Source organism: Maylandia zebra, linkage group LG7 (assembly GCF_041146795.1).
Source record: "Maylandia zebra isolate NMK-2024a linkage group LG7, Mzebra_GT3a, whole genome shotgun sequence".
NCBI lineage: Eukaryota > Metazoa > Chordata > Actinopteri > Cichliformes > Cichlidae > Maylandia > Maylandia zebra.
The window spans coordinates 52,184,798-52,206,807 of NC_135173.1; the positions used below are offsets into that span (position 1 = coordinate 52,184,798).

General features: G+C 42.7%; 1 protein-coding gene across 6 annotated transcripts in view; it reads left to right on the top strand.

Moving 5' to 3' along the window:
- ntng2b (netrin g2b) overlaps nucleotides 1–22,010 on the top strand; it is a 78,232-nt gene that overhangs the window by 41,838 nt on the left and 14,384 nt on the right. For 4 of the 6 annotated variants that reach the window (XM_014413552.3, XM_014413553.3, XM_014413555.4 and 1 more), the window contains exons 4-18: nucleotides 5,003–5,181; nucleotides 6,249–6,278; nucleotides 7,208–7,396; nucleotides 15,978–16,091; nucleotides 16,265–16,387; nucleotides 16,704–16,799; nucleotides 16,972–17,085; nucleotides 17,220–17,324; nucleotides 17,512–17,616; nucleotides 17,746–17,841; nucleotides 17,931–18,032; nucleotides 18,966–19,046; nucleotides 19,151–20,395; nucleotides 21,575–21,655; nucleotides 21,840–21,935. In XM_014413552.3, the coding sequence (XP_014269038.3) occupies nucleotides 5,003–5,181; nucleotides 6,249–6,278; nucleotides 7,208–7,396; nucleotides 15,978–16,091; nucleotides 16,265–16,387; nucleotides 16,704–16,799; nucleotides 16,972–17,085; nucleotides 17,220–17,324; nucleotides 17,512–17,616; nucleotides 17,746–17,841; nucleotides 17,931–18,032; nucleotides 18,966–19,046; nucleotides 19,151–20,395; nucleotides 21,575–21,655; nucleotides 21,840–21,935 (2,756 nt within the window). The remainder of the gene's footprint in view (nucleotides 1–5,002; nucleotides 5,182–6,248; nucleotides 6,279–7,207; nucleotides 7,397–15,977; nucleotides 16,092–16,264; nucleotides 16,388–16,703; nucleotides 16,800–16,971; nucleotides 17,086–17,219; nucleotides 17,325–17,511; nucleotides 17,617–17,745; nucleotides 17,842–17,930; nucleotides 18,033–18,965; nucleotides 19,047–19,150; nucleotides 20,396–21,574; nucleotides 21,656–21,839; nucleotides 21,936–22,010) is intronic. The other 2 variants (XM_023155198.3, XM_014413556.4) reach the window with 2 other exon arrangements.

Genomic DNA, 22,010 nt, shown 5'->3' on the forward strand with positions numbered 1-22,010 from the left:
AAGTGAAGATCCACACACTCCAAATAACTTCTAAATAACATTAAAATTGTAAATTATGTTCAAATTCCCAATGAAAATATTAGTAACAATAAAATAAATCGACATAGATGCCATACTAACATTCACCTAGGTCTCACCAGTAGTTTGATATGCACCAGTGATCCATGTCAGACTACTGGCTACAGACTACTGCTGCATATCAGATTACTATCAGTGATGCATCACTCTGTACTGGAATTCATTTAAATAGCAGTACAGTCCCACTGCTTTTTTCTTTGTTTGTTCATTTTTTTAAATTGCCTGGCAGCGGTTTTGTGCAGATATCAGGTGTGGTGTACGGGGGTCCTTAATAGACCAAACTGAGGTGATCTGTATTTTATCTAGGTGTGCTCTAACACTATATCACCGGTAATTAATACTGAAATACCTTCAGGCATTATGTTCCATACAGGGCTCCCTTGTTTCAAGACAATACAGTAAAAAATGTTATGTTTGTTGTTGTGATTTGTGTGTTTGCTACCTACTCTCGGTATTCCCTCTGGTACGGAGTCAGAGGGAATACCGAGAGTGTAGCCTGATGTGTTTCACCGAATCATGGCTGCACCAGGTCATTCCCGATGAGAATGCTTCCGTGGAAGGCTTCCACACTGTTCGGGCGGACAGGGACAGCATCGCTAGCGGTAAGCGTAAAGGAGGTGGGCTTGCTGTTTTAGTTAACAACCGGTGGTGTAACCCTGCCAACATAACAATCAAAGAAAGGATTTGTTGCCCGGACACTGAACTGTGTGCTGTTGGACTCAGGCCGTATTATTTACCCAGGGAATTCTCTCACGTCATCTTGGTGGCTGTTTATGTTCCCCCCTCTGCTAACCCCACAGCTGCATGTGACACTATCCACTCTGCCATAGCTCGGCTACAGACTCAGCACCCGAGTGCCTTTATTGTGATCTCGGGTGACTTCAACCATGTATCACTGGACAATACACTACCAACATTCAAACAATATGTGGACTGTCCCACCAGGGGAGAGAAAACTTTAGACTTACTGTATGCTAACGTCAAGGATGCATACAGCTCCTCCTCCCTCCCCCCACTTGGTAGGTCAGATCATAACCTGATTCACCTCACCCCCCGCTATGTGCCAATTGTGAGGAGGGAACCTGTGACCACCAGGACTGTTAGGAGGTGGTCAGAGGAGGCAATAGCGGAACTACAGGGCTGTTTCGAGGTGACCGACTGGGAAACACTCTGTGAGCCTCACGCCGAGGACATCAATGGGCTTACTGAGTGTATCACAGACTACATAACTTTCTGCACCGACTCCATTGTTCCAGCTCAGACTGTTCATTGTTACCCAAATAACAAGCCGTGGGTGACTAAGGACATCAAAGCCCTCCTCAACAACAAGAAGAGGGCTTTCAGAGGGGGCAACAAAGAGGAGGTGAGGAAGGTCCAGGTGTTACTAAAGGACAAGATCAGAGAGGCTAAGGACAATTACAGGAGGAAGCTGGAGTGGAAACTCCAGCAGAACAGCATGAGAGAGGTGTGGAGGGGCATGAAGACCATCACTGGATTCAGGCCAACCAACAGCAGGGGAGCTGAGGGAGGTGAGAATAGAGCCGACGAGTTGAATCTGTTTTTCAATAGATTCGACACCACAGTGTCTGCTCCCACCCCCACAACCTCACCTGCAGTCAGCCTGGAATCCAGAGCCACACCGCTGTGCCAGCCTCTCTCTTCACATGTTGCCTCCTGTGAGATTCCTGACACCCCTCCCCCACCCATCACCTTCACTCAATACCAGGTTGAGATGCAAATGAGGAGACTTCACTCAGGCAAGTCTGCTGGACCAGACGGAGTGAGTCCCCTTGTCCTCAAGGCCTGTGCCCCCCAGCTGTGTGGAGTCTTTCATAAACTGTTTATGCTGAGTCTGAGTCTGCAGAGGGTCCCGGTGATGTGGAAGACATCATGCCTCGTCCCTGTACCAAAGACGCCTCGTCCCAGTGGCCCCCAGGATTACAGGCCCGTGGCACTGACCTCCCACATCATGAAGACCCTGGAAAGGCTCATCCTGGACCAGCTGCGACCCATAGTAAGACCACATCTGGATCCCCTTCAGTTCGCTTATCAGCCTCGTCTCGGAACAGAGGACGCCATCATCTACCTGCTCAATCGTGTCTACACCCATCTGGACCAGCCGGCGAGCACTGTGAGGGTCATGTTTTTTGACTTTTCCAGTGCTTTCAACACCATCAGGCCGACCCTCCTGGGTGATAAGTTAGCAGCAATGCAGGTGGATGCTTCTCTGGTGTCCTGGATTGTTGATTACCTGACAGGAAGACCACAATATGTACGTCTCCCACAGTGTGTGTCTGACAAGGTGATTAGCAACACAGGGGCACCACAGGGGACTGTCCTCTCCCCCTTCCTCTTCACCCTCTACACCACAGACTTCAGCCACTGCACAGAGACATGCCATCTTCAGAAGTTTTCTGATGACTCTGCGGTGGTTGGATGCATCAGCAGGGATGATGAGACAGAGTACCGGGCTGTGGTCAACTCCTTTGTCACGTGGTGTGAGCAGAATCATCTGCAGCTCAACGTGGCAAAGACCAAGGAACTGATCGTGGACTTCAGGAAGACCAGGAAACACTTGACCCCTGTTTCAATCCAGGGGGTCAGTGTTGACATTGTGGAGGACTATAAATACCTTGGAGTACACATTGACAATAAACTGGACTGGGCTAAAAACACCACAGCACTTTACAGGAAGGGCCAGAGTCGTCTCTATTTTTTGAGGCGACTGAGGTCCTTCAACATCTGCCAGAAAATGCTGAGGATTTTCTATGAGTCTGTGGTGGCCAGTGCGATCCTCTATGCTGTTGCATGCTGGGGGAGCAGGCTGAGGGTCGCAGATGCCAACAGACTTAATAAACTGATCCGTAAGGCCAGCAATGTTGTGGGGATGGAGCTGGACTCCCTCAAGGTGGTGTCGGAGAGGCGGATGCTGTCCAAGATAAAGACAATGTTGGATAACACCTCCCACCCACTCCATGACATGCTGGTCAGTCACAGGAGCTCGTTCAGTGAGAGACTGAGATTACCGAAAAGCACCACTGAACGACACAGGAAATCATTCCTGCCTGTGGCCATCTCCCTGTACAACGCATCCACTTAACACACTGTTTGCTGCTACAACTACACATGTTTCTTTTCCAAATATTTATTTATAAGTGACTTATGTATGTATGTATGTATATATATGTATATATTGTACTATTCTTAGTTAGCGTATTGTCTGTCTTGTCTTAATGTTGGTTTAAAATGGAGCACTGTAACAAAAAATAATTTCCCCCAGGGATCAATAAAGTATTCTGATTCTGATTCTGATTCTGAAGACCCTTGTAAAGTTCAGTAAAAGTTCTGATGACTGCTGGCTGCTAAACGCTACCAGTTTCTATTTCATTTCATGTTATTATTATGGTAAAGGACCTTTACCCTGTTCCAACATACACAGTTATACTGAGAGTAATCACAAAATTTTTAAAAAGGGATTAGTTAGTTAGTCCAGCTATTACACTGATGTGCTGGCAGATTATCCCATTGTTACCAACATATTAAACATACTACTACGATCACTGTTCATTGATATGTTTAAATGTGGAAAAAAAATCATGAGTCAAATAAATAAAATGTAAAAAAAAAATCATATGAGAATTTATTACTCATATCTCATGTGTTCTACTGTCAGTTACTTCTCTATTTCATATACTATTATACTACTGGCTATTATAATCATATTAATGCTCAGATGTCCTATAAAGTGGTAGTACTAAATATTGTACAATGTGTGACAAAGGGCTAATAAAATTTCCAGGAGTACAGATCGACCTTTTTAAGTTGCCCCACAAGCCAAATATATTTAGTTTAATATTATATGTGATTAAAAGAAAAACCTCACCTATGACTTCTTGCACCCAAAAAATTTGAAATAATGTTCTGAGAAGATTATCAAAATAGCTGCTGATTTATTTTCTATCACCTGACAAACTGATGAATTAAGTGTTTTTGACTCAGTTGGGACTTTTGTTACCCGGCAAGGTTTTTTTTAAGCAGTTTAATTCATTGCTGTCACTTTAGACTGTCAGTGTGAGTACAGCTGCCAGTAAAATACAAAAAAACAGAATCAGATGGACTGGCAACTGTACAAACTTTACCAGCAAACATCAAAATAGAAATGGGCGCTGAAGTTCTGCCAGTACTTTCTGAGAAAGCACTGAATACATTTGAGAGCAAAAACAGAGTTAAGTAATAAACCTATCACAGTGACAAGTCTCAAGGGCATCGCGATTTTTTAACTATGATTCTGCTCGTCTCGTTTGCTTGGTACAAGTGCGCCGGCGAGGCCACACTTAGTTGACTCTTTGTGACGTGCTGTAATTTAGAGCAGCGGTCTCCAACCTTTTTTGCGCCACGGACCGGTTTATGCCCGGCAATATTTTCCCGGACCGGCCTTTAAGGTGTCGCGGATAAATACTACAAAATAAAACCAGTACCGGTACCGAAAAACAGAAGATTTATTCATAACACACGTGAAAAGACCCAGGAAAACCGAGTTAAAAACGATAACAAAATAACGCTGAAAAACGATAAAAACCCTGAAAACTATACATTTCACACCTGAGCCTCATCTCTCGCGGCCCGGTACCAAACAACTCACGGACCGGTACCAGTCCGAGGCCCGGGGGTTGGGGACCGCTGATTTAGAGTATTCGCTAAAGAATTAAACACAAGAACAAGAAGTGTGCGGCATGTCTGTGCACAGGGAACTCAGCAGTCCACAGCTGCACTTTGGTGAACATGGAAAATACAGAGTATGATTAACACTGTAACTGTAACCTGGGTGTGATTACAGCTTATTCCCGCAGCTTTATACACAGTCAGCTCTCACACATCGCATGAACATTTTGTCTTACGGGCGTCCGTTCTATTTCTGTTTAAGGTGTAAGTGTAACCTCCACGCCTCCCAGTGCCTGCCAGATGAGGATGGCGGGAACCTCCAGTGCCAGTGTGAACACAACACCACAGGCCAGGACTGCCAGCGCTGCAAGAAGGGCTTCAAAGCCAAGTCCTGGAAAGCAGGTTCCTACCTGCCGGCACCCAACGGAACCCCCAACACGTGTAAGTTAGAAATAACATCACTGACTCTTTTTAATAACACCTATCAGCCTTCTTTATTATAATAGAGCTGCACAACTGTAAGACTACTTTTTGCGGAAGCAATCTGAACCGTGGCTTCCATCGTTGCCGACTTATGAAAGAGGTTTTCTATCACTCTGACGTCCTGCATAAAAGCAGGCTGGAAAAGAAAGAAAAGGGTGAAGAGGCTGAGTTGTTGTCACCTCTGTGCAGAGAGCACATCAGAGCCGTGTCATGACGTGGGAGTGTGTGGGGAGGAAATCCTCTCAGTAGCCAGCTACAGTAGCTAGATATGATAAAATAATAATCTAGGGCAGCCCCTCCCTAGCCTTTCTCCTTCCAAACAGACACTGAGACACTTAGGAGCACAAGAGATGCACACAGAAACCCGCAACTGCACACCTGTACTTGTGCACTCACACACACACACAAACACACTGCAGAGAATGGCTCTATTGTTAGCCTTTTGTTTTAAATCTGCCTGACATTTCCGACCCAGTTCTAATGGTACCGACGCAACTCCCGAGCCCACCGCCCATTTTTTCTTTTTTTTTTTAAACTGAATCCCATTAGTGGAATTTTAAAAATTCAAATGTTTGCAGCTCGCTCCGTCGAAATGCTACACAAAACGGCCACGGCTCACGAAAGAGCCTCTACAGATTGCATTATGCATGCTCGGGCTAGGCTAACTGTTAGTACAATCTCGGGGAAAAAAAAATATGCAAGAGAGGCGAAAGTTTTGATGCGAGTGTAGCAAAGTGGTAGTGCTCTCTTAAAACATCCATATGTGATGAGCGCCCGTGAATATGGGGATTAGAGAGAGAGCAGCAAGATAAAATTAGGAAGAATGGAGGAGGCGGGTTCAGTAATTACTTCAGGACTTTGAGAGGTAGTCCAAAACAAGCCTTTATTTTTGCAGAGCAGCTCTTTAGCTCTCTCTGCCACCTGAGTCTGATGAATGAGGCAGAGTCAAGTCTTTAGGCAAACTGAATGCATAAATAAACAAGCTCTCATCTCATATCCTCTTCCCTTTTCTTATTCTCTTTCAGGTACAATTGCTGGTTCCCCCTCTGGTTCTAGTAAGTAATAATGCAAAGCGAAGCAGAAGAAGTGCTATTCTACTCTGCTTCTCTCCCTGTCTCGTCTCGGTCCCCTTTTTGTTGCATTGTTTTAACCCCACACCTCGCCATCTGGATCTCCTAAACCCCACCCTGCTCTCTCTCTTTGTGATGTTCAGCTGGCTCTCGACTCAGTCATTCCTCTTCCCCCCCTCTGCATCTCCTCTCCTCACTTGCTCCAGCTCAAGCCCCGCGTGCTTCATTATTAATAGGCCTCTCTGTCGCCCATGTCCTTTCATCCCAACACATCACACTAACCTGCACAGGAGGATTTCTTCCACAGTTCTGCTGTTTTTTTTATTTAGACTAAAGACAGTTCTGTTGATGGATTGAAGAAAAGGGGCGATGAGAGAGGGCTGAGTGAGAGAACGGCGGGTGGATGGAGCAGAAAAGGGAGCTGAGCGAGGGAGAGAGAGAACGAAAAGGGAGAGAAGGATGTGGGCATATGTTAGTGTGTTGTAATGCAGTGTGATTCCGGGTGAGGAGCGTGGGGAGGCAGGAATAAAAGGGAATTTGATTAGGGATTCTCTCTGTGGAGAGACTCGCAGCCTCCGAGCTGTTAGACAGAAACGATCGGCAAAGTGGCAACATCAACCCTGACAGCACTGGGCTTTTCTCCACATGGCCCAACAGTAAAGGCTGATGCATGGATAGACTGAGCAATTGGACTGCACTGCAGAAGCCTTCTTTTTTAAATGGTCTCCTCTGACAGTTAGACACAACTGTCTGCTTATTTAGAGAATGAAAAGAAAAAAATTGGTGTTATTTATCAAAGAAAATAATGATTCTAGCTAATGGGATGATTACGGGTTCGGTTTTCCAGTTTCAGCCTACCCACACATTTAGCTTCTGTTTATTAATGGAGATCTGTACTTGTTGTTGCCAAATAGCCACAACAGGAACTTCATCTAGGACGTTTACCGCTCCCAAAGCTGATGACGGGACAGAGGTGAAAGCTGGAGTTGAAACTAAGGGTGAAACTGAAGGTGAGGGCGGGCCCGAGGGCGACGTGGAAACAACCACAACCATCTCTGAAGCTGAACGGTCTCCCGCTGTTACCCACAAACCACTTCAGGAAGGTGCGACAAAGTAGATTAGGAATAGGTAGATTGAAAGTTGATGCTTTATACTTTTTCAGTATGTCCTCAATATGATGCAAAAGCAGTTCTGATGAGCAACGTGCCTCTGTGGTGTTAATGCTCGGCCTGTCTCTAATGGTAATGTTAAAAGCTGGTTGTCTTATCTTGAGAGCAAGGTCATCAAGGTCATTCAGAGTTTATTCATTCAGATTGAATGATTTTTGAGCAGTCCGGGATAGATGTGAACATTTCGGTCAGCCGCCTCGATATACTGTACGGTAAAGTGGCCTGTAAAGCGCGGCTTGCTTTCATACTAAATTAAATCCTGCTATTTTGGTAAGCAGCAGACCTCTCATGTTGTACCAGGAAAGCACTTAGAAAGTGGGAGGAGCTGTGATAGTTTTTTTTTGGTCTTAAGGAAATCCATTAAGAGCATGTTTTGAACAGCGCAGCAGTTTTGTTGTTTGGCTGACGACAGGAACTCAAAGAACCCACTCATTTGCTTTGATTTAGGTGAGCCTGACAGGAGCTTTAACATTACATAAACAGGACTACAACCCTCAGAGAGCCTTTTAAAGTCCTGTTTGAAGGACACAAACTTTACAGAATATCTCACGTAGACTTTTAAATTTAGTCATAATGCTACAATAAAGCAATACAATACATTCCCAATGGGGCCTCAACCTACAGCTTCTTTTATTATCATTTACTTCATTCTTTTTCTTTCATTAATCAGACAAAACGCAAAATACTGAATTAACAATTGGAGAAATGTTTTGCAAAAAAAAACACGGAACTGAGGGATTGAACCAGTGTTATCAGTGTGTTGTGTTACAGACTTTGTTTGTAGCAGCCTGTTGCAAGAACATAAAATGTGATGTAATACACGGTGGAGGCTGTGTCATGGTTTGGGGCTGCGGTGAAATCAGAGGTGTTGAAGATCTTGTCAATAATGATGGAATTATGAATGCAAAAAAATACTTTCAGCTTGTGATTCACCATGCAAAACAATCCTGAAAAAGTTCCGAATATCAAGAACTGAGGAGTGGCTCAAGTTTTAATACATAAAAGTTGTTTCTGCTTGACTTCTATCTGTACATACCAGATATAAATGTACAATATGCAGCAATATTAAAAAATATACAACACTGCTCTGTTACACTTCTGGTAGACCAACGTGAAAGATCATCCTATTGTAGAATTGTATTCTTGCCTATTTTTAATCTCAGCTTTAGAGAAATGTATTTGGCTTGAATCTGACCCCGATGTGAGCAAACCTCTGTTATCTGTGTGTGTGTGCGTGTGTGTAAGTGCATGTGAATGTGTGTTTGTGAGCAGGTGTGTTTAGATTTATGGCGAGCATATGGTGCAGTTCAGTAAAACCCATAAATCATCTTCATCCCCTCCTTCACCTCCCAGGGATCTCAGGTCTTAGGTTCCATTCTCACAGAGTGTTCGCCACTACTGTTTGTACATGCACACACTGATGCACACACACACACACACACACACACACACACACACACACACACACACACACACACACACACACACACACACAGGTTTTATCATATCATGTAACTGAAGGTCCTGACTTTAATATCTAGATCAAATAACACCATTAGTCTTGAATAATACAGCATAAACTGTTATTTCATTTATCTTATTTAAGTGTATCTTAAGAACCTTTTTAAAACCTCCAGGTTAGAAGTAACAATACATACTTTAACTTTTTCCCACTTATAATGCTTGATTTTTTTTATATCCACATAAAAAGCCGGTTATATAAACAATATTTTCAATACTATTACCGTTTCCAGGAATATAAAAATGAAAATCCAGGCTTAGTTATTCATTGATTTTGATGTAAAATCAAACAATGATAAGTTGTATTTTTAATATGTTCTGTGCTTCCCGAGCAGATGTACCTTTTAAAAAACATTACAGCAGCTTATGCTTGGACAGGATGTTATAGTAGTCGCAGCCTTTGTCGTGCCTCTGCCCCAGTTAAGTCAGTGAGCATGCTCAGATAAGGATTAGCGATGCATTGGCAAGAGGCTCTGATCCAATGAGCCTGTTGCCTATTGGTCAGCTGGACAGATGGGTGTTTGGTGAGTGGGGAGGGCTGGTGGGAGAAACCAAAATCCCCAAACCCTGTCGTACATCTACCTATCCAGACGCATGACCCCTCGTGACCCATGACTTCATCGTTTATCCAAAACCAGATCCTCTGGGCTGAAAAAGAGCCATACAAGCATAACCTGTCACATGCTGAACCGCACATGCAGATGACCATGTGTGCACACACACACTGATGATGCATTACTCTACTGAATTACTTGCATTTTTTGAAAAGATTGAACTTGGCCTTGGTCTTGGAGAGATTGGATCATGTCTGGAAAATCATGTGACATATTAATAACATCCATGCGCTCTGCCACCGTCAGGTGTTCGGGCAAAATGTTAACCGCCTATGAATCCCAATGTATTCATTAGTGTGACTCTAAATCAATGTTTAACACTCCGGTAATAAATGATGAGAATGCTAAGACTGACAGGTGGCATTAAAAATTATTGTTATACTTTTTTCCCGGGCTACATTAATTGAAGTGACAAATGATCTCATTACATGCAAATGCATAAAAATGCCAGTGCGCGCCAGCAGACACTACATGCTCGCTTCAGCACGCGCGCTGAGGCGAGGTGTGTGCATGGAAGAGTGTGTCATGGGACAGTTAGTGAGTCCATTTGCGCAGACAGACAGGCACATATTAAGGGATTTAAAAATGAATCAGCTTAGACTGCCAATGCATTATGTGTGAGAGTGGTGGCACTGTTGCATGGCTGGAAATGATACAAAGACTTATTTTTTTATTTTTTAACCCTTTTTCTGTATATACAGAGTCTATTACATTCCACAGCTCTGTTTCTGGGGTCGGAAAATCACATTTCAGCTCTCTAAACCCCCCATTATTTCAATACAAGTGAAGGTAGGCGCCGTGTGAGACTCACTTAATGTAGTTTAGTTTCGATTGCAGTAGAGTGATATTAGGATTGATAGCTATGAATGCGATGGTTAAAATGCCTTCCTTTACATCTGATTCAGAGTTTTCAAAACCCTCATACTCAAAATCCACTGCTAGCCCGAGTTTAAAACCTACCAGATTCCTCTTCTCCATTCCTTTCCCGGTTCTGCTTTCAAACCTCTCTGTGGAACTGGACAGCCTACTGTCCTTCCAGAAATAGATTTGTTACATTGTTGTAGAATGTAGAATGAGTTTTATGATGTACTTTTCACCAAACATCTTACAAAGAAGCTTTGATCTTGTTCTCATCATACAGGAAGTTTAAAGTATCTGACTGTTCTGGATCTGTAAGGGGAATAATCCTGTATTTACATGTATTACATTCTACAAACACACAATAAGCCCAGAGACAGACTGGTGACCTGTCCAGGGGTGTATCCGCCTCTTGCCCCGTGGTAGCTGGGATAGGCTCCAATCCCCACCCACCCCCCACATGACCCTGAACTGGATAAGCGGAGAAAATGAATGGATGGATGGATGGCTCAATGGAAACATACACAATATATGTCTTAATTAAATTATTATAAATAAACCAACTGCAAAATAAATATATTAACGATGCAATAAAGTGAAGTGTAGAGGAACCGCGCAGCTAGTATTACCACTCAGTTATTCTCTCTCATTAACTGCTTACTGATGATTCACTTAAGTGGAAAATAGCATGACGATCAACCCGGACATTTCCGCGGTTTCAATGCAGTTTCGTATAATTAGATTATGTGGCAATCTGGTGCACCTCTGTGCAGCTGTGTTACATTTATAGTGATCCAGCAACTGATTTGTAGCTGTTTTGAAGGTGAGAGATAAGCGTTGCCATTATTTGTCATTGTTTTTGTCTGACGACAAAGCTGAGTGTGTGCAAACACATACGGACACATCCATGTAAGTGCAAAGAAAACGGCGTAATACACTTTGACAAACACTGTGTGATTTCATTTTACAACCGCATTAACAATAGTCACACCTTTTAGCAGTCACAGCGTTTTCCAGAAAGGACACAATTTTCAGCACAGAAAGGGTTTGTGGAACAGCTTTTTGAGTTTAGCCTGTCTCAGCAGTGTGAAATCGCACTTTCATTGCAGGTTCTCACTTCCGTTCGTGTGTGAACGTGCGCATACTTGTGTGTGAGTGTGTGTGCGCGTATATGTGCTCATTTGAAGGGAAAAAAGGGGGGGAGCGCTAGGCTTTCTTTGGATAAACAATCTGAGGCAGCATCTCTTATGCTAATGCCATAGCCTGCACATTCCTCATTGCATTTACATTCTCCGTCCTCATGCAACTGATGCAACAGACAGCAGAGCTCCACCAGCAGAAACCCGAGTTACAGAGAGCTCAGCCCCGCTAACACACAATGTGTTACCCACCAGCGCTGCGCCTAAGCCTCTACTGATACCCACGGGAGAATCTGACACACTTCATATTACAACAAAGGTTCACCCTCCATCACCATCCTCTCTGCCAGAGCAGCGCAGAGTTCCCCTGACACCAGAGGAGTTTACGCCTTCAGAAACAATCCCCGAACACTTGCATCTGTCGCATCTAGTCCTGAAGAACTCTGCACATGGCTCAGCGGTCGATCAACATCATCGCCACCACCGACAAAAGATCACAGAGGAGCCCGATGTCCATCTGCTGACACACCATCACACGAGCTGTGTTAAAACTGGGGATAAATGCTCAGAGCTAAGGCACAGTAAGACATAGATAGCAGTAGATACAGAGTAGAATGGAGGCCCACAGAAATGAGAGTAATCTAATTTAGAATGAGATCGTTTTACAGCCAGCGTGATGGGGTTTACAGGGTGTCAAAGTCTTTTAAAATGGGCAATTTTCAGGCCTAACATGCTTTTATACACAAGCTACCATCACTTTTACGCTCACCATTATATCATATGTCTGAAGCCTTGCTCAGTTTAGGTGCTGCCAGTGAAATCCACTTAATGTGGGTGAATGAGCGTGTGAGAAGCTACAGAAAGAAACAGAAAGTTGGATTAGTTCGGCCGACATCGTCTTTGCATCATTTAAAGTCACAGAGAGAACTGCAGAGCATCAGAGGATCGGAGACTGAGCCCAAATTTATGTGAACTCACTGCAGCACATTTTTCTTTAAAAAGACTGCCGGAAGCATTGTGCGTAGTGCCGAGATGAAAACGATCCCGTGTCGTTTGGGGTCATTTTCTGCTGGTTTTGGCACAGCGTCAACCTGCCGGTGAGGAAGCAAATGAAGAGCTCCATCACTGTCATGGTTTACTAAGCCCAACTGACTCTTACACATGCCCTTCTTTCAGTCAGCGCGGAGCAAAGGGGGAACACCGAAGGCTCCGGCTGCCAGCGTCTCCTGTCAGATGGTTCGAACTGAGCTGATTGAGATTAATGCCAAGAATGGTTCGGATCACTCCTACCCCCCCAAGGCAGCGCGGGTTACTGAGATTAAATGCGTTTATGCTCACCGCTGTGCTACATCAGCCAGTTGAAACAACTGTGATTCAGAATCCTGCTTTCCCACAAGAGAGTTCATCAGCCGGTGTGTGCGCTCTCTCTCACTCACTCACACAGCTGTGACAGATGTGGGGCCAGAGTAGGACATGAGTAGAGGTAGGCAGGGGTTACTATGATGAGATGTAATGATGGCGCAGTGCCAGTTGTGTGAAACGATCCCGGGTGCTCTGAGAACAGCTGCTGGCGTCCCGTCTCCCTGGAGGCCCTTGGGAGAGGGAGGGATGAAGAGGAGGAGCGATGTGGGCGGGAGATTGCCTGAAGGGGGATGCTCCGCAGGGGAGCGGGGGACGCTTGCAGGATGCCCCTCTCTCTGGGCAAGAACAACTGGAGACGTACATTGCTTGCATGAAAAACACCTCAAGGGGGGGAACACAGATGGAGGCATGCAGGAGAAATGTATTCTCTAGCGGTCTAGTGATCATTAGTCCCTCGATGACGTGCACGGTGTGGTCACATTATGGGATTGGCTATCTGTATTTTTAACCATCTCTGTGGTGGATTTTTTTTTTTTTTTTTAATTTATTGAACTGTGCCGCTCTGTGGTGCAGTTAACGGAAAAGGTGTAAGCTGGAGGTGGTTTGATCCACAAACTGAACTAGTTTTACATCTCTCTTCTCTAGCCCTAAGAACTTGAAGCAAAGGATTCTGGGTATGGCATAAACCCCTCTGGGAAAGTGGAATATACAAAGGAAAATGCTCGAAAAAGGAAAAGCAGGAGCGAGTGACAATTATAAATGCAGCAAAAGTGGAATGTGTCTCTGGTATTGATTTGAGATGTTTTGTGTGACTGTGGCAACAGAGAGCACGTTAGATCTAAAAACCAAGGAAATCCACCCATAAGAAGAATTTGCTCCGATATCCATAGCGTCTCATGAATATTCATAGTTCTAGTTTAATATGATAAAAAGACAACAAGAGCAGAGGTGGATCATCCTCCTCCATTATGCGAGGGAACAAAGTGAACGAGTGCAAAAGCAGTCAGAACATTTCATGACATTCAGATAAAAGGAAGTGCATGTCATTTCTTTCACACCCAGAGTGAAAATGTAGTGATGAAGGAGTTTCTCAAGCCTCTCTGACTCTCACAGCTTTTTCCCAAGCCCAGGGCTGAGGCCCCTGATGGGCCAATCCGCTATCTGACAGAGAGAAAGGCAGAGAAGAGGAAAACAAGGTCTCGGAGGAAGAGGGGAAAGCAGGCAGACGATATCAGAAATCTTTACCCACTGCAGTATCAGCCTAATTATAAAGCTCTTATTGTTCAGGTTGTCGAGGATAGGTGCCTGTAAAATAGCTTAACAAGAATGGGCATCCTGTGAGGTAACTGTGTTTGCGGCGTGCCAGTCTCCCACAAGTCTTTCCATGAGACACAAAGCAACAACGTCCTCTGAGCATGGGCAGAAAAGGGAGGAAGAGGAGGAGGAAACAGAGAGAATATTTGAAAAGACGGGTATTTCTTTAACTAAGTGGAGTAAATTACTCGATTTCTTTGAGTGTTCGGTTTTGTGATAGAAATGTGACAGCTCATGATTCTTAACTGAAGCAGAAATATATCTAAATGTCGCTTCTCGCTGACAGGCTGTCATTAAGCTTATCCAAAATGTTGGCTCCAGTACATTTATTTGGTTTTAGGCTTAAAAAGAAACACAATTTAAACCCAAATGCATTATGCAATTAAACAGATTAACTAGCGCTAGCTTAAATTTGCTCAAAGAATTCAAATACTGTAATGTACTTTCGAGTTATATAAATAAAACTGAATTTAATTGAACATGTTTGTTACATTATGTTTAGATTTAGGTTGCATTTGATTTAATATAGAAGGCTGATTCAATAAAAAGTGTTGTAGGTAGGTTTCTGACGATTATTGTGTGAAACTCTTTCAATCAGCTAAAAAATACCTGCGCACCAGCATAGACGGCAGGTGCATTGGCGGAAAACTTCTGCAACATGTTAATTAAAACTCAGTAGGAAGTCACTTTATGAACAAGTTGGTAATTATTTGTACTACTTGATATTTGTATTTCGTCTTCATCGGTTTATATATTTGAATATGTGGGAAAAAACTGTGTAAATTTGTGAAAGATCTTTGCCATGGTGTTGTTGCTAATGAGTATAGGCTATTTTGGTGATGTTTTCTGTGCAGGTAAGAAAAGGGTTGGATAGATGTTATTTATGGTTAGCTTCAGTCTAATGCTTTGGGTTTTTTTTAAATAATATTCTGATTAATGGCACATACATGTGAAATGTGCTAATCACACTTTAAGTTCTGACTGGATGATTGAAACATTTCAGGAGGATGTGTGTGTGTGTTTGTGTGTGTGTGTGTGGTGTTAGTGAAAGTATGGACATTAACTATATACCTGATAAAGGTCAACCAGCCAAAAACCTTGTGTATGGTAGTTATATTTAAATTATAAAAGAAAGTCGTTAAAATGAACATTTAGGTAGCTTTGTTGGATTTCTCAAAAGTGAAATATAGATTAGGTTTCACAGATTGATAAGATAAGACTGTGTTTTTATTAGGTCCTGTGGACTTAATCCCATTGGAAAAGTAAATGAAAACTAACTCAGGCTGATTTTACACTGGGACAGTACAAAAGATGGACATAGTTAGGAAGACGTCACTCTATTTATTTGTGTCCCGTTTTGAAGATTTTTCTTGTAGTCGATAACTTGACGTTTTGACGTTTGTTGGCTTCACTTTCCAGACTAGAAAGCTATATTTCCTTTTACATAATCTGTAACCCAACCGGTAATCCAACCAACCAAATCCAGAAGATTACTTTTAAGTTCATCAGGTGGAATTAAACGAGGGCAATCAGATGCCTTCATTTCTTCTTTTAGTTCTTTCATCTTTTAAGAGGCAACAGAGAAACAGGCTGAATCAAGATGTGACTCTTTATGTATGTTAATTTGATAATTTGGAATAGATCAAATTAATAACTACATCTTGCATTGTTGCTTTTTCTGCAAATGAATATTTTGGATTATGTCAGAAACCCACAAGTCAGAGGAACAGCTGCATGAGACTCATGGCCACAAAGCTACATCTTTGTTTGAGCATGGGGAGAAAACGGAGGAGCATTCAGGAGGAGAAACGGAAAGAAAAGGTATCCCTTGTGTATGAAGTGTAGCGACTGTAGTTAGTAGCTCAGTGTAGTTAGTGGTGTGCATGGTAAGTAGATTGCACTTTGTAACTTAAAGCAAAAAACAAAAACTGTAAACAGTAGAACTGTATTTAAATTTTTGTTTCTTATGTTAATCGTGGTTGTGATGTGTTAAGTCTCCCATGAGTCTGAAAAACATTCACATGAGATTCGTGGCCACAAAACTACTTCCTTGTCTGAACACGGAGCAGGAAGGGAGGAGGAAGATGAGGAAGAAGAAAGAAAATCCAAAGAGACAGGTATCTAGTGGTGGAAAGTACGAAAATCTACAGCATATGTAGATTTATGTACCTTACTTTACTTGTTGTGCAGATGTGCTGTAGACTTAAATGAAACTTGGCAATCCCTAGGTCCCCTAATACATTGGAAATGACAGAGTATTTATCATAAATTCTCCTCATTATTTCAATCACAGCTGTGGCGTTTCAGACCACCACCAGTCTTAGGGACACATACGTGACAACCAGAGCTGTAGTTAAAGTGTATAATAGTAGTAGTGTTCGCCATGTGTTACACATCTTCCCGTTAAGTTGATAAAAATATGTGGTGTTTCAGTCTCTCACAAGTCTGAGGAGCTCGTACAGGAAACTCACGGACACGCATCCACAACCCAATCTCAGCACGGGGAAGAGAAGCATGCAGAAAGCAAAGGTACTGCGTTTTGTGCACAGTGGTCCAAATGATGTCATAGTGTTCACAATTCGATTTGGAGATCATAAACAGAAGACTTTTAGCTTCTTTTAAGCAACTTTTACAGTTAAATACTAACATGTTATAGAGGCTTTTGAGGGACGTTTTGTGAATAAAAGCTGTGGTATAACAGTTTCCCACGCATTTGAGGAACACGACGCTCACGGCCACAAAACAACAGCCTCATCTGAGCACGGTGAAAATTCACATGAGGTGGTGCATCGAGAACGAGGAGAAGAACGGAAAGGTGACAGTTCTATATGCACTGTAGTGGCAACTCTGTAGCTAACTGTAGTAAACTTGTAGTGTCCTGACGCAAAACCGCAGAGATGCATTTTTATTTTTATATTTAAACACACATTCATGCCTGTCTTGTGACAGTTTCCCACATGTTTGACGGGCACACACGTGAGACTCACGGCCACAAAACAACAACCTTACCTGAGCATGGCGACGGGCATGAAGAAAGAAAAGCTGAAGGGAAAGGTATACAAATGCACTCTTCCTGCTCATGCTAAACAAATGCACTGTAGAATTATATAGCAGTGGGCATAGGCGAGTAAGGAAATATGCAGGTGATAAATGAAAACATGATTTATTTACTACAGAAGCCAGACATGGAAATGTGTCTCAGTTTTGGCTTGTTATGTCAGTGACAATTGTGGTGTTTCAGCTCCCCACAATTTTGTGGAACACGTACACGAGATTCACAGCCGCAAACCAACAACCTCATCTGAGCATGGGGTGGAAAGAAAGGAGGAGGAGAGTGAAAGTAAAGGTATTTTTAGAGCATAGTGGAGACAAAGTCTTTATAGATTTAACATGGGCTTTATTAATAAATAAAGCAGAAGAAATTAATGTTTGCCCAGTGAGATTTTTTTCTGGTTCTGACTGAAAATTGTGTCAGGAGAACACACACACGAGACTCATGGCCACAGAACAACCTCGCATGTGCATGGATGGAGACACGAGGAGAATAATGAAATACATCCTGAAACAACAGGTACTTTATCTTTTATGTTGTAGTGTCACGCGAAACACAGCACACAGAAGAAATACAACTTGTTAACAATAATGACTGTGTTGTGTCAGACCCCCACACATTGGAGGGGCATGTACATGGGGCCCACGGTCACACAACAACAACCTCACCTGAGCACAGACAGCAGGAGCATATGGAAAGAAAACCTGAAGGTAAAGGTATTGTTGAAATCTAGTAGTAGCAGGGGGTTTTTTTTAGATTTAATATAGCATTTTAGCTTAATTTTAGTACTAGTAGCAGTATTTGTATTTATTTATTATAGTTTTTATTATTCTGAAATCAAACCCAATAGCCCGATCATGAATCGAAGCTGTTCTGAAGGTGACTTTTAACCACAAGTTAAAAGTCTCCTTCAGAATAAATATGGCAACTTGCTTTTTTCTTCTGTTCAAGGCAATTGTGGGTTGCCAGTTCCCGTTAGTATGTTGAGCTCCAATGTGGGACTCATGGTCATAAAACATCACATGGACATGGGGAGGAGGAGCATGTGGGAAGCAAAGCTGAAAGTCTCTCAGTTTAATACACAGTAGTAACAAGTTTCTTTTTAAAACTCAAAAACCTCCTAAAAATTGGGGCCTGGAAGGACTGTATTAAGAAAAATAATTTGAATTTAATGTCTCAGCAGTTAGATTGTGTATTGGTTCATTTAAGATATAGTGCTAAATTTTAAATATAACAGCATAAAAAAAATACAAAACAAACTAAATTGGCATTTCAGTTTCCCACCATAATGAGGAACACTTGCATGGGACTCGTGGCCACCAAACCGTATTTGAGCACAGGCATCAGGACAGGAGGTGTATCCACTTTACAGTATATTTAGTGGGAACATGCAGGAAGCAAAGCTGAAAGGACTGGCATTTGGAACTGGGAGGATCATATTCAGAACAATAATTTCAATTTGATGTTTCAGCAGCTGGATTCACAGCAATTAGGTTAAGATAGCTATTCTCCTGAATTTAATATGAATTTATTATACATATTATATACATTATACCAACGTATATTCAGATATAATACATTATCTGAATATTAGAAAAAAAACAACAGAAATGTTTCCTGATTATATAAATGTGTTTTGTCAGGCCAACACAAGTCTGAGGAACACATACATGAGGCCCAGAGCCACAATATACCACCTGAGCACAGAACAGCTGAAATTACAGGTACCATATGAATAATCTTCTGCATTATATTTTTGCTAAACAATGGCTAGACTGTTCCCCCGACTTGAAATTCCCAGCTACTATTAATTGTTGTGGTGTTTAAGCCTCCCACAACCCTGATGGATATGTGCATGGTGGACATGCAGAAGAAGCTCATGGCCATAGAGCATCTGAACATGGACATCACAAGCCTGAGGGACATGTGCATGGTGGACCTGCAGAAGAAGCACATGGCCAAAGATCTGCATCTGAACATGGACATCACAAGCCTGAGGGACATGTGCATGGAGGACATGTAGAAGAAGCTCATGGCCATAGTGCATCTGAACATGGACAACACAAGCCTGAGGGGCATGTGCATGGAGGACATGTAGAAGAAGCTCATGGCCATAGTGCATCTGAACATGGGCATCACAAGCCTGAGGGACATGTGCATGGGGGACATGTAGAAGAAGCTCATGGCCATAGTGCATCTGAACATGGACATCACAAGCCTGAGGGACATGTGCATGGTGGACATGTAGAAGAAGCTCATGGCCATAGAGCATCTGAACATGGGCATCACAAGCCTGAGGGACATGTGCATGGGGGACATGTAGAAGAAGCTCACGGCCATAGAGCATCTGAAAATGGACAACACAAGCCTGAGGGGCATGTGCATGGAGGACATGTAGAAGAAGCTCATGGCCATAGTGCATCTGAACATGGACAACACAAGCCTGAGGGGCATGTGCATGGAGGACATGTAGAAGAAGCTCATGGCCATAGTGCATCTGAACATGGAGACCACAAGCCTGAGGGACATGTGCATGTTGGACATGTAGAAGAAGCTCATGACCACAAACCTACAACTGAACATGGACATCACAAGCCTGAGGGCCATGTGCATGGAGGACATGTAGAAGAAGCTCATGGCCATAGTGCATCTGAACATGGACATCACAAGCCTGAGGGGCATGTGCATGGTGGACAGGTAGAAAAAGCTCATGGCCATAGTGCATCTGAACATGGAGACCACAAGCCTGAGAGACATGTGCATGTTGGACATGTAGAAGAAGCTCATGACCACAAACCTACAACTGAACATGGACATCACAAGCCTGAGGGCCATGTGCGTGGGGGACATTTAGTAGAAGCTATTGGCCACAAACCAACAACTGAACATGGACATCATAACCATGATGGACATGAGCATGGGGGACATGTAGAAGAAGCTCATGGCCATAGAGCATCTGAACATGGACACAACAAGCCTGAGGGACATGTGCATGAAACTCATGGCCACAGAATAACAACCTCATCTGAACATAGACATGGAAGGGAGGAAAGGGGACATACAGAAAGAAAAGGTATCTGATATATTAGGTATGATTAGCAGTGTATTTAATAGTTTAATGTACACTCATTGGACACTTTGTTAGGTACACATTGCAAGTATTGGATTGAACTCCATTTTGCTGTCAGAACTGTATTAATTTTTCCAAGTGCTAAGAGATGTTAGTTCTTATTGACGTGATAGCTTGGAAGCCATTTCAGTGCAGTGTTGTCACAACCAAAAATATCTATCTATCAAACCAGAAAGAGATAATTTGAGCTTCTTGACACTGTTTTCCTTCTGGAGGCAGCCATCAGAAGATAGGTACACTATAGTCAAGTCCATGGATGGTACTCATTTGGAACTGCTGGAACCCTAGGTGTGCCAAGAAAATATCCACTATACCATTAGGTTGAACAGCCTGAACCATTGGTTAAGAAGGATGGATGCATGGTTTCATGTTTCTGTCATGTGAACATTGCAGCAGAAATCAAGACTCATCAGACCAGGCAACATTTTTCCAAACTTCTGTTGGCTAGTTTTGGTGGGCCCTTGTAAAATCAAGCCTCAGTTTCTTGTTTTCAGCTTGCAACGGTTGATTGCTGTGTGGTCTTCTACTGTTGAAGCCAACCAGTTTCAAGCTTTCAAAGTTTTTCTGCTTTCCTTGGTTTTAACAAGTGGTTATTTGAGTTAATGCTGTTCCTATTAGCCCAGGGCAGTCTGGCCATTCTCCTCTGATCTCACCAACAATGTATTTTAGCCCAGAGAACTGTTGCTCTCTGGATAGTTTGGCTTTCTTTGGAACCATTCTCCTGGATTCTCTCCATAAAATCCAGAGATGATTGTGTGACAAAATCCCAGCCGTTTCTGAAATACTCAGGCATCAACAAACATAACTGTCACTTAAATTGCCTTTCTTTCACATTCTGACGCTTGGTTTGAATTTCAGCAGGTCATTTCGATCATGTCTATGTGTTTAAATACATAGAGTTTCTACCATGTGATTGGCTGATCAGATATTTCCATTATTAACAAACAACTCAATGGGTGTAACTAATGAAGTGGCTGGTGAGTGTATATTATTGTACACCTGTACTGTCAGATGATCTTTCTCCATAAATAAAGCATAGCAACCCTTAGAAGAAAATTCCACCTGAATACTGAAAACAGCAGAAATGTTTTTGTCTAATACCAATGGCAATTATTTTGTCAGACTCACACAACTCTGGGGGACACATGTATGGCCACAAAGCTTCATCTGAGCATGGAGAGGTGGAACATACAGACAGACAAGGTATATCTTTTTTAGATATAGGGGTAGTGGTAGTGATCACCCATGTGATGGAAATACGCAGTAGATATACTTTAATTACATTTTTTTTTATGTCAAAAGAGAGAAATGGGGTCTCAGATGTGAGACGAATGTTCCCAAGCTTTAGTTGTTAAACTGTTTGCGTTAATAACAACTGCTGTTTCAGACCACCACGAGTCTCATGGACATGTGCATGAGGCCCATGGCCACATAACAACACATGGACATGGAAGGGAGGAAGAGAGGCATACAGAAAGAAGAGGTATCTGTGACTGGGATTGTTTTACTGCAGTTATAGTTCCTTGTGTAGTACACCTGTACTAACAGTCTTTCTCTA